Source organism: Sesamum indicum, linkage group LG6 (assembly GCF_000512975.1).
Source record: "Sesamum indicum cultivar Zhongzhi No. 13 linkage group LG6, S_indicum_v1.0, whole genome shotgun sequence".
Classification (NCBI taxonomy): Eukaryota; Viridiplantae; Streptophyta; class Magnoliopsida; order Lamiales; family Pedaliaceae; genus Sesamum; species Sesamum indicum.
Genome location: NC_026150.1, coordinates 18101183 through 18114279, shown reverse-complemented (window position 1 = coordinate 18114279; position 13097 = coordinate 18101183). Strand labels below are relative to the sequence as shown.

The window sequence follows — 13097 nt, the reverse complement described above, 5'->3', positions numbered from 1 at the left end:
AGATTTCTTATTTGTTGTACAAGAAATTATTGTTCAGTCGCTTGTATTCAGGTACTTATTCTTGACAACATAATTAACCAAAGAAGGTCAATGAGGAAAGAATAGAAGGATAAGAAAAGACATAAGTGTTCTATTTTTGTCCGGAACCAAACACCCCTTTTGGTAAAGGTTTCACTTTTCTGAAATCTTAATTGTAAATAGGGTCGAATTCATTAGGCACTATATGCTATAGACATCATTAGATAATCTTTTGACCCTCTGCCGGCGTAATAAGATCCACTCGCTGAAACTACACGGCGGACAAGTTGAGTGTGTATGAGATCGTATTAATTTTTATTCGAACCGTTACGGATATTGATGGACAAAGGCAAAGCGGTGATGGGCTCCGGCCGCCGATGGGCCGTGGAATTCACGGACAATTCTACGTCGCATTCGTCGCGCGATATTCTTGACCCCCCGGGTTTCACTCGAGCATCTCAAGAACAGGTATGTTTGGATTAACGGCGTTTGGACTTGGCTGGACAATTTTGGTTGTGACTGGAATTGTTGGTCTTTTGCTTAGGATGATTCGGCCGTGAGCAAACAGAAGAAAGACGCTGAAGCCAATTGGAAAGCCCAGGTTAATATTACGCCGTGTTGTGGCTTGTTTCATAGGCTTGATTTGGTTTAATTTTTTCTCCGACATGTGTTCTCAATTGATGAGAAGTCGAATGTTTGTCTAGACGTGGTTATGTTTCGTGAATTTAACGTAACTCAGTAGATTCTTCCGTGTACAATCTTATTGAAAGTGGTGACAACTTTCTTTGAGATGCAAGGGTGATAGTTCGTAACCTACTTCTGCTCAAGAAAGTAGTGATAGCAGAAGAATCTCATTTCTTTTTCCTTAAATATTTGTTAAAAGAGTCATTTTGGACATAGAAACGCCTAATCCCTGTACTGCCCAGGGTGTGTTTCTGCAAGTTTGATTCTTCTTGTTATCTGTTGGGTTTCGAACTGGATAGAGAAGCTGCTACAATGAGCCTTGTGATGGGTTTATCTTCAATTTTCTCTAAGAATGTTGATAGTGTGGTTTTGTTGTAGTGCATTGAGTGTTAAGAAGGTTGTGTTTATCTTTTGGGACCTCTGTTAAAGTTCTTGATTGAGATTTAGTTCTTTGATTGCTTTATATCCATTTTATGTTGATTTGTGCAAACAGAAAGCATGGGAGGTCGCACAAGCACCTTTTAAGAATCTGTTCATGATGGCCTTCATGATGTGGATGGCTGGAAGCACAGTTCATCTGTTTAGCATTGGTATAACATTTTCAGCTCTTTTGCAGCCAATAAATGCGCTTCGAGGGGTTGGCAAAGGTGAGTATTAACTTTAATTTAATCTCTTCACTTCTTCTTTTTGCCCCCTCTTTTGTCAATTTCCATTTCACTTTTATGAAGTGAGTTGCTAACTCCAGTTATGGTTAATTGTTCTCTCATTGTCTTTAGGAGGTTCTAGTTTCTTTTTGCCGCTTGACATCTAACTTATAATATAAAAGCTTAAGAAGTATATATCATGTGCTTCATGTATGCACTTAATCGCACCACATGTAGGGTGCAATCCGAAAATAGTATTAGAGTTGTTAACTCCACGGAGCTGTTTCATTATACCTATATATATTGTTTATGGTCTCTTCCTCATATGCTGTTTTATGCAAGTGTGCTTGTCCCGTACTTATGTTAATCTCTATTGTTATATATTAGGTCTTCAATTTTCTTGTGGGCTGTTACTATTTTATTTCACTAAACACCCCTCTGATTCACCACTGCATATTCGTTTAGATGTTGTGTAATGCTTAACAAAGATTTCACTTGCTGCCATTCTTTTCAATTAATTCTAGTATACATGAATTATCAGCTTACGGGGATCATGATTGTTATATGTTTAGAAGTTTCCATGTTGTTTCTTAAATTTCATGTAATTTAAGTATGCTGATTGCCGTTGCATTGATATGTAGTGTTTGAGCCTTACAAGGACAATAAAGTGGATCTCCTGGTGCCTAAATTAGTATTTATCGCCCTTAATTTGGTAGGCCTAGGAATGGGCATCTGGAAGGTTGGTTTCCTGATCCTTTTAGAAGTTGTTTTTAAATCTTTGCTTAGTATTACAAAGAACTTGTAGAAACCTTACAAGTGTTATTTGTTGTTGGCAGCTTAACACATTGGGTCTTCTTCCAACTCATGTATCAGATTGGGTTTCATCCTTGCCGCCTCCTCAGGTTTGATGATCATATTCTTATTTAATGATTCTAATTTTGACTTTTTGTTCGTGTGCTGGAGGTTGAAACTTGGAGTAGAAAAACTGAGTTAATAAATGTCCATAAGAAGCCTGGCTGCATGGGGCTGTATTTAACCGATAAAATATTTCCTATACTATAAATCATATGCTCACAGAAAACAACAGCGGAAAGTGGAGGGGAAAAAATCTTGAACTTGTTTATTGTGGAAGCTCCGAAGAGATGAAATCTTGGAGAATTACCCATGAAAACTGAATTTGTTATCCAAATATTTGCAAAACATATATATATTGTCTGATATCTTGCTGCTAAGCTGAAAAATAAGAATTTGAGGGAGAAATCCTTACGAAATTTCCTGGTGTTGCATGTGTTTCTGCAAAATTAAGCAACTTTCTTATATTGTTTACTGTTGAATTTATTTTCACCACGCAAAGACTGATCATTTCTATTAGCTTTTAGTGCGTTTACAAACTATATGAAGAGAAAATAACTGCATCCACTAAAGGTTACACTTTTATAGCTCTATTGACTCGACTGTTATGTGGCTTTTTCCATATACAGGAGGTGGAGTATTCTGGTGGAGGTATTCCACTTTACTAACTTCTCCTCCAGACAAAATTGAATTCTGATGGTTATAGTGATAGATAGGGACTTCCCGGAGCAAGATCAGTGCCACTGCTGGTATTGTTGGTGGCAATCATATATACTGTTCTTCTTTGATGAACTTTAGCCTTATTGTTATTCTTCAAAATGATGTATTTCTCCTGAATCTCACTGGCAAAACAACAGGTGCTAGTAAATTTTTGGCCAGAATATCTGTTATAATTGAGTTCAAGCGTCTGTATATCTTTTTAACATGATTATGTATGATTTACCGACATTGGGATAGCATGAAAATGTTACTGTGAAGATGATCTGAGCTAAGCACATAAATATATAGCCGACAAAGACCTGCTTTGCCATAGAAACCATAGACAGTTCTCCATGTTGCAGTAGATTTCATTCACTGACAACTAATGGATATGCAAAAGTTGTGGGAAGAATTACAAAACTGGGTGGAAGAGTACTTTGGAGACATGCTTGTCAATTTGTTCAGTAGCAAAATAGGCCCTATAGTAAAAGGTTTTGGCAACCATTAGAAATGTTTGCTTTATATCTTTACTTATGCCATTGGAGGATTCCTGCAGGACTAACTTCACCAGCAACTGCATGTCCTTCTCAATTTCCACGTACTTACTGAAACAATTCCTCTCTTTGTTCCATTCCATGCCGCTCACCTGTATATGAATTTACCCAAAGTACGAACATGGTAAGGCAAGTGCACGATCTTAGGAGCTACAAAGAACACATTCATACAAAAGAATCATTTTTTTTTTAATAAGAGAAGAAATTCAATTTGTCCCACGTTTTCCTTTTCGAGCTGTCGAAGTCGGCAACAGATCTTGTTGGTGAGGTCAGATAGAGTGTTGTATTCGTTTTTGAACAATGTCTCCTCAGAGACAATGTACCCAGAACAAATGTTTATTGTCGAAACTAGCAGCTCTGCTGCTTGGATTTCATCATCTCCTCGGCGTTGCTTGTTTAACCATACACCCCACTGTAAAAAATTATTTCACATCAAGACTATTTTCAACTATAGCAAACTTCACCTGTGTGCTCTGCGTGTGTGTGTGTTTCGGGTTAGCTCACAGCATCAAGTAATAGGTTACTGATGTCTCTGCCAGTGCGTTCTTGTGCATGGCTCTTGAGGTCCCTTAGTGTTTCAAACAAGATTGTAATGAGTCCTTTTACATACTTACAACCGTGTCCCCTGGAATAAAACAATATGATTAAGGACTTAGTTATAAACATGGAGGAAAGAATAAGTCCTGGACCTATATTATTGTAGGCTACAGTTGAAAGAGCGTGATATTTACCAGTTTCTCGGTTGTCCATTTCCGAATTCAATGCTTTGCTCTGAGGATTCAGCTTCTTCTTTACTGAAATAACAGGATGAAAGAAGGGTGCAAACAGTCTGGGACTTAACCCAGGCAGATCTTTCTCCTGACCTCTCTGGTTCAAATATGCTCGCACTGGCCAAGAAATAGTACAGCAGAAGTTCCTTCTTGCTTATCCCAAATTCTTCAAGACCGGAATCTTCATACCATCTGCGCAATCGCAATAAAAAATGCATCGTTAATCAACATAAACTATCATGATCAAAGGAAGTACACATTATTACGTACTGTTCCATACGGTTCCATTCCATCTGGTGTTGTGCCTGACATTTGTTGTAATCTAACTTTGCCAGCTCCAGATAGGCCTCATTATTAATTTCCGGCATCCTGTGATTGAGTTGAGGTAAAGTTTATATGGACATGAGCACGACTACATCAACAGTGGCTACATTATCATACATTAATTTATACCTGTACAATGATTTGCCGATCCATATGTCATCAACGCCGTAATTCTGAACATAAAAGCGGGTCTCCACGCGGGGTAGGGTTGCATACCAGGGCATCTCTACCCCACACTTTATCTGTTGTAAATAAATTATTGAGCTAACAGCATTTTTTTTCTTTACCAGTAATTAGTAGTTAATTAATTACCTCATCAGGAAGGTGTTTGGATATTAACCATTTATCTAGAAGCTGATTTTTTCGCAGCCTTTCTCGTAGAAAATTGTAAGAAAACTGCCTGGCTTGTTCAAGAATAGTTTCCCCTGGAAATAGGACCTGAGACGCCCTATAGAGATTAATGATTGGAGATGGAGATTCAAATCCTTGACCAACATAGCATGTGAACTCATCATCCTTCTTGAAGTTGCTTAACGCATCTGTCATTACAACATATGTACATGTGTAATTCAACAGTTCTATGTTTAATTTTCCAGGAGACTCAACTGTCGTAAATAAAAACTTGCAGAAATGTTATAAGTAGTACGCACTTGGGCTAATATTATATCCATGCAATCTTAGAAGTCTGAAACCCATGGATGTACAGTCAATGTCGCAAAATTCAGACTCTCTTGCACTAAACGAGCCTTTCTCTGTCCAGAATCTGCAATTCAACAGCATCATCAGGAACTGATTCTCAATTAATCAGAAATATTTTCCATGGGTACATCATCAACAGAGATATATGTTTACATAATTCTTCAAATAATATAAGTACATATTTTATATAAAATGGTCGTTGTTTAGGGATGTATACATAATTATTCTGATGACTAATTTGATTGCCGGGTACTATACATACCTATAAACGTGATCCAAACAGTTCTTGATTTCTGGTGCAAAGAAACGGGAAATTCCAAGGCGTTGCAGCCGATCCACTGCCCAAAGCCGTGCAAAAATGTCCACAGGATATACCGTTGGTGCTGAAATATAGTACTACCTTAGTCAGAAAGGGAAAAGTCTGACTACCAAGGCTTACTTACATATGGACGATAAGATGGTCGATGTTTTTTACCTCCTCCGTTGAACTTATTCACAACATAGTTGATAAATGTGATGCAATTTTCATCCTTAGTCTCCATGACTGCAAAGGAAGTAGCCGCTGGGGAAGTCAAAAATGTCCCTTTTGGTGTCTGCAGCTTCAGTAATTTTGGCCACTCCAACTCCAGGTTTTCCAGTCCTTCCAAGTTGTATAGTAGACATGTCGGTACGTTGTGCATCAGTTCTATAGGCGCCCTATCGATCAAACAGGAGCATGGCATCAAAGTTTATTCCCAATTAGGGGAACTTGAAAATGTCTTCCTTTTTACTAAGAAAGAAACAAATTGAAGTATACATATACATACATGGAATCATATTACAGTCAACATCAACAAGTGCTAACCTTTCCATCTTTCGATCTCTTACAACACAGATCTGTCGTATGACTGGAGCATCATATGGGATACCAAGGATGCCCAAATCTCTAGCTCTCTGCAGAAGGGCAGGAAACACAACTTCAAATCCACAAGTCATGTGCTCAGCATTGCTTTCTTCAAGCTTACATACATTCTCCTTAATAAACGATAGTCCTGTATACGTATATAAATATGAAGAGCACATTTTTATGTCAGCAGGTCGAATTTATCGAATTGAAGAGAAGTGCAAATGTTTACCCAATTTTCAATGTTCTGAAAGATATATACCTTTTTGGATCATATCAGCATGAATTTTCCATGTTGTCAATGCAACTACACACGCTAGCGTATTAAGTAGCCGGTCATATGCCAAGAAAAATTGTTCATCCCCCCATGATCCATCAGAGAGTTGGTTATTTGAAATCCAGTCAAGACTGGAAGGAAATTGAGGAATATCACGCCCTTGAAGGTCTCGAATAAGGGCAATCCATGCCGTATCATAGGCTGACACACTTATTCGTCCATCATCCATTGAACCCAACATCTGTTTAACGTAGTCGATGGACTCTTCTATCTTGCTATTCTCCAAAACAGGCAAATCCTGGAGATTAAGAGTATATATTTACTAGTTCAATATGTCTTACCTAAAATTATATGTATAGACACACGCATGAAAGTTGTTGAGAACCTCATCAAGGGCTTCCGGTTCTAATGCATCATTTTGCACACATGGTTGAGGCAATAACTTCATGTAATCACCTGCAACCATTACAAAGGCAACTTCATTACTTCATTACTTCATTACTTCACTCTACACGACAATTTTCTGTAGAGTTTAATTAAGGTTTAATCATATTTATTGTCCCGTATATTAGAATGGTTGTAAAATAGGGATCCTAAATATAGGAGTGACAAATAATACTCTAGAATTAAATATTTTTTTGGCAGTTACAGGACTTTGGCCATCAAATTTTTAAAAGTAGCTGGAAATTGATTACGTGGGCAAAAATTAGGAGTTCTTTTGGGGGGCCTTTTGCTGATATGGAATTGTATAAAAAACCAACTGCCAATTAAGATAGGCTTAAATATATTTTTGGTCTTGTAATTTTGATACTTGTGCATTTTTAACCTTATTACAAGACCAAAAAACTATATTTGAGTGAACTAAGATATTTTCTTTTCTTTTTCCTACCATATAAGCGTTTAAATGAAAAAACTCCCTACCACATAAGTAATGACATGAAAAAAATGGGAAAAACACTTTTTTATGAGGGATTTTTTTTACTGACTTTAATCTCTCCTCAACCACACAAGCAAACTTTGAAAATTTTATACTAGCTGTACATGGCATGATCGATATTTCTGCGTACATATAATAAATAAGTTTACACACTTTTAAATATATTATGAATTAGAATAAGATATATAACTCAATAGATCAGTTTTAAAAAAATAATTTAAATATATTATCGATACAATAAAAAAATAGAAATACATAAAATTATATCAAAATATAATTAGTAAATAAATTATAAAAAATAAAATTTATTTTTTTATATAATGTAAATTTAAACAAAAAACTAGCCCCTAGCTCTCGCCACCCTCGCCCCTTTCTTTGATGCCGCCCTCCCCGTCCCCGTTCCTCGAGCATAGTTGGCAACGTTGCTATCGCCCAGCTGTGCTGAGGGGCTATGTCGTTTACCCCCATCTGCTGGGGCAGCATCACCCCCTGCTGGGTGGAGGGGTTAATTTTTTTTTTGAAATTTATAGCTGTGCTGCTATGTCGTTTACCCCCATCTGCTGGGGCAGCATCACCCCCTGCTGGGTGGAGGGGTTAATTTTTTTTTTGAAATTTATATTATATACTAACTTTATTTTAATAATTTATAATTATATACATAATATAAATTCAAAAGTAATTTTATTATTTTTTTTCATGTCAGTGCTTATGTGGCAGGGTGTTTTTGGGACATGCCCAGTCAATTTTTTTTTTCAATTTAAAAAGCTCTATCAGTCACTTTTAAAAATTTGATGGCCAAAGTCTTGCAATTGCCAAAAAAACAATCAATTCCGAGTTACTATTTGTCACCCTTATATTTACTGTCCTTGTACAGAATGGTAAATGCAATTAAGCTGTTTGATTAATCGATAATGCTTAAGTTTTAGTACCTCGTCCGGCTTCATTTGATAAATCTTTCCCCCGGACAAGAAAAGTATGTACATCTTTACTCCCATTCCTCCATGACCACGTCCCTGAGCGCGAGGGCGCCCACACATACACACAGTACACAAAAGGAAGAAAGAATTAACAGAAATGAATGTGCTAAAAATGCTTATTAACAGGCTTCCTTGGTGATTCATGTAATTTCCTGGACATTCGAACATCAATGTGGAAATCGGCACACGGTTGCAGATTTCGAACGAATTATACGATGAAACTAAATAATATTAACACTAATAATTATCAACATACGGTTGCAGAGTTCACAGGCTAGAAATCGGCGTCTTCTAGAGGACACTGATTTGCAGCGGAATACATGAGGGAAACTGAGCTGTGGGGTTGGCAGAGTAGACATTCTCTCCAGACCTGTAGATGCACCTGGAAATACAGCTTTAGAGAAGATGCAAAGACAGATTTCCTACACATGGACTATCAATATGGTTCACAATATATATGTAAGATTCTAGCTAGTCGCAAGCTTAATGTAGCTAACGAAGTAGCGAAAAATTACATTTTTCGTCCCATAGAATAGGAGAATTTACACTTTTAGTCATTCCATTTAATTATGCAAATTTTAAAATTAGGACATATTTTGTACCTTAAAGAAAGATATTTACACTCAAAGTGACTAGATTTTGTACTTAAAAGTATATCCTAGCAAAAAAATTAATAGTTGGTGTAACAGTTTATGTACTACACTGTCTTTATAGACAAAAGAAGAAAAGATCAGCTGAAAGTTTGTCTAACTATCTCATTCATTTTTCTCCAATAATTAACATCATTGAATATAACAACTAATCTTTCTTAATATTTCCTTTTTCTATCAACAATTTTCCTTAATTAACTTAAGCTAACTCAATTAATCATCTCCCTAAAAGTTTTCTATTACTTAAAATATTATAATGAGATTTATTATTATGTAGTTTTGTTATGTTAATTTTAAGTATCTCCCATGTCTCCTTATGTTTTCATTGCAATATTTCTCTTTGTCTACAAAATTTTAGAATTTGATCAACTTGAATTTCAGGTAAACTTACTTGTTTCATTCTCTTTTGTAATATTTTGCTTCTGTAAATAAAATATTCGCTTGAAGTAGATTTTTATTGGTACGTTGATAGCCTATTCTTATCGAAGAGAAGGAACGAGAAAAACCGAAATATTCCTACTCAAACATGAAATCCTATAGTTTACAACTCTTCTTTATATAGTAACTCGACTTGTTGCTCTTGTAAGATATGGATCAGTCACCAGCTTGAACAAATATATAGAAGATTAAATAATTAATTACAGGCCTTTTGGGTTAAACAAACCCCTATAACATATTACAATGAATCTAATGAATAGAAATAACAATATAGTAAATAACCCAAAGAATTGCAGAATGAGTAAGACGAAAAACATAACACTGTAACCAGATCTTAGGCTCAGATAGCCAAGATCCTTAAGCCACCAAGGCCAAAGGACACAACCCAACATGGTTGCTTAACTCGCAGAGCCACTAAGGCTACACCACTAAGGCTGTTGACAAAACTACCAAGGTCACAGCCACTAAGGCTTTCACAGAACCACCAAAGCTATTAGTTAACCTTGTGACTTCAAGCTTTAGAGCATGAAGGACTAGGTAAAGCTTTTTAGAGAAAGGGGGAAGAAGATATGGGAAGCACTAATTCGAATACTATGAACTATTTCATACCAACCATAAAAAGAGGCTGGACATTAAATGGCGTGTAACAGCCATTGTTGGAGAAGGAGAAGTCACAGAGGAATACGAGGAGGAGGGGGAGACCCAAAGGGTCACTTGAAAAGAGGAAGAGAGAAACAGACAGTGGAGAAAGGGGAGATAGGGTTAGGTTTTGAGAGAATGTAAGAGGGAGAGATTTAAGCAGGCAGCAAAGCGGGTTAAACCTTTAGTAGGTCGGGTCAGTAGGTTTAGAGGCTTGGTGGGGCCTAAGTGAGTAAGTCGTCCAGTGCAGGGCCCAGCTAATGGTTTGGGCTAGTTTTATTTACAGCTCCGCATTCCCCCATCAGTTTACTATGAAGAGAAAAATAAAAGGAATAGAACTACCTACTTATTATTCGGAGGTGAATCATAGAACGCCAAAGCTATGGTATCTTATGTACCTAACATAGGTCACATCCCTCACGACATAAGATAAAAGATCCAAACCTTCTTCTTCGGAACGGAAATGAACGTGGCCAAAACATATAAAGATTGGCGTAGTCGCTCATAAGGGACATATCTATCCGGATAGAGGATAGTCTAGATCGATTCATAGATAGATCTCTTTCCATATAGATAGGTATGTTGTAATTTTACGCTGAATCATATATTCTAATGAGGTGAAGTGGCTAAAGTTTGTTGGCACAATTGGCAAGAACATGTTGTTTACAATTAGATGATTATCATTTTGATTTTTTCTGTCGATATGAAGATTTCATTAGTTGATAATCAAATACCCCTATACGCAACCTAGCTGTATGTAGATTCTAATGCAATGTTTGGAGTCTGTTAAAATTTGAAGTGTGGGGAACAAAGTATATTCATGACAATAAATTAGAGAAGGAAAAACTAGGCTTTATTCATCCAAAAACTCTAGTACTTTATTCATCTAAACTCTCTCGTTCTAAAGTTACAGAGATGTGATACTATATGTAAAGAATAGAGTTCTAGTTAAAGAAGAAAATTAACTTACTTTGAACTCTAGTCGGCAACAGACTCAACAAAAATTAAATACTGGAATACTAATAAAAAACAAATACTGAGGACAAAAGGATAAGTATGAGCAGAACTTTTAACAGCCTCCCCCCCCCCCAAGATGGAGCAGAGCAAGCGAGGCCCAGCTTGCAAAGGAATCGTCCGAAGTCAGCAGTAGGTTGTATCAGGATGGCAGCATTGTTATCGCATCAGAAGGGAATGGGTAGCGGAACGGAGATATGGAATAGAATGAAGGCTCAGGAGCCTAAAAACCTAAGGCCTACTAAGACCAAAGGCCACAACCACTTCACGGTTGCACAAATCACTCAAAGCCACAAAGGCTCATAGAACCATAAAGGCCCTACCAATATTCAAAGCCATAAAGGCTCATAAAACCACAAAGGCTCTACCAATATTCAAAGCCACAAAGGCTCATAGACGAATTTCAGAGAAGGAAGAAGGAGATCATCAGAACGCAGTTTCATGCAGCGGCGCTCTAGGGTTTCAAAGCAGCGAGCAAGTATGCCAGCGGAGGTATGCTAGAGTTTTAAAGGCAGCGAGCAAGTATATCAGCGACAGCATTCTAGGGTTTCAAAAAGCTGTCTTTTTCTCTCTTCTTTTTTTTTTTTTTTGAGAAACCCGCTCTGATACCATGTTAAAATTTGAAGTGTGGGGAACAAAATATATTCATGACAATAAATTAGAGCAGGAAAAACTAGGCTTTATTCATCAAAAAACTCTAGTACTTTATTCATCTAAACTCTCTCGTTCTAAAGTTACAGAGATGTGATACTATATATAAAGAATAGAGTTCTAGCTAAAGAAGAAAACTAACTCACTTTGAACTCTAGTTGGCAACAGACTCAACAAAAATTAAATACTGCAATACTAATAAAAAACAAATACTGAGAACAAAAGGATAAGTACGAGCAAAACTTGATAAGTACAAGCAGAACTTTTAACAGAGTCAACATCACCCAATTCTTTTTTATGACAAGAAAACAAAAGAAAAGAAAGATCTTGTAAAGTTGACCTGTACAAAGTCTTTCCAATCCACACGTCGTCAGCACCAGCGTAAATGTTGTAGGTAGAATCTGGTTTCAATGCGGGCTTGGCTGGCATACCATGGCATCGTCAGTCCGACCCTTATCTGTTTATGTAAATTCAGCAAACAATTTTGTAAACGAAGAGATTATAGAGCTAGGAAAACATTGATTAGGTGCATGGGATAGGAACCAGAGGATGGTTTATGATGCTGCTGGGCCGCACTTTTTCTCGGTGCATCCCGAACCTAAACCCGTGGGTGCCTGTAGTTCTTTTCCTATAGAAGGTACTAAGGCCAACCCAAGTTCATTTGGCTATGTGTGTCAAGATTATCGGCCTGATTTTTTTATGTAGTACGTGCAGTTGATCAACCCTTGTACAATGGCTGTGATGAATCCCAATTGTCGGCGAATGCCCAATTGGTTGACATCAAGGCCGAAAATAATATGTCTGATAGATGCTACATTCAGGTGTCCCAATGTGCTAGTGACCTGTTACTGTGTGACCACACCCTCCCCCCCTTCCCGATTACTACAATACAAAGAAGATGATATAAAATTTGGATTTGCTCATAGAGAAGATTCATGCATGGAAGAACGATGGCATGTTGTACTGGAAGGACGACACGGACTGGAGTACTGCAAGTTTTGTGGTGACCTGAGTACAAACCCGTGTCTTATACATTTTTAGTTTTGCAATTTCAGTCTTTTCGTACATTTTTACTGGTAAGAAGGGCGAACTCTAATTAAAAAATAATTAAAATTACAAAAATTAAAATGATATAGGATTAGAATACTGCATTAAAATATAATAGGACAAAAAAAACTGGCAGACGTGGATCGATAGGAGCAAAACAATTTTAAAATGTCACATAAGAGGCAAATGTATTTTTCAATGAGAAGGTGAACTCCAACAAAAAAAGAGAATAAAATTATGAAAATTAAAAAAATATAAAATCGAAATACTAGCATAAAAAGTTTAAAAATAAAAATACTAAATGACCTAAATTACTAGACAAAAAATTCATTTAAGCCTA

General features: G+C 36.8%; 2 protein-coding genes across 4 annotated transcripts; one reads left to right on the top strand and one right to left on the bottom strand.

Moving 5' to 3' along the window:
• On the top strand, positions 102-3110 carry LOC105164879 (ER membrane protein complex subunit 4). The gene is made up of 6 exons (XM_011083691.2): positions 102-486; positions 563-619; positions 1196-1349; positions 1988-2085; positions 2183-2248; positions 2828-3110. Exons 1-6 carry the CDS (start codon positions 358-360, stop codon positions 2864-2866), a joined length of 543 nt encoding a protein of 180 aa, XP_011081993.1. The 5' UTR covers positions 102-357; the 3' UTR covers positions 2867-3110.
• Positions 3255-8835, bottom strand: LOC105164878 (copal-8-ol diphosphate hydratase, chloroplastic-like). 3 transcript variants are annotated; one of them, XM_011083688.2, is made up of 15 exons: positions 8575-8835; positions 8271-8354; positions 6790-6860; positions 6390-6702; positions 6089-6275; positions 5720-5940; positions 5507-5627; positions 5196-5308; positions 4858-5084; positions 4675-4787; positions 4492-4590; positions 4183-4413; positions 3956-4076; positions 3672-3863; positions 3255-3543 (listed from the first exon to the last, which is right to left on the bottom strand). In XM_011083688.2, exons 1-15 carry the CDS (start codon positions 8675-8677, stop codon positions 3310-3312), a joined length of 2430 nt encoding a protein of 809 aa, XP_011081990.1. In that variant the 5' UTR covers positions 8678-8835; the 3' UTR covers positions 3255-3309. The 3 variants fall into 3 exon arrangements, with proteins under 3 accessions (XP_011081990.1, XP_011081991.1, XP_011081992.1); XM_011083689.2 differs by lacking the exon at positions 8271-8354; XM_011083690.2 differs by lacking the exon at positions 3672-3863 and having other exon boundaries at positions 3447-3543; positions 3916-4076.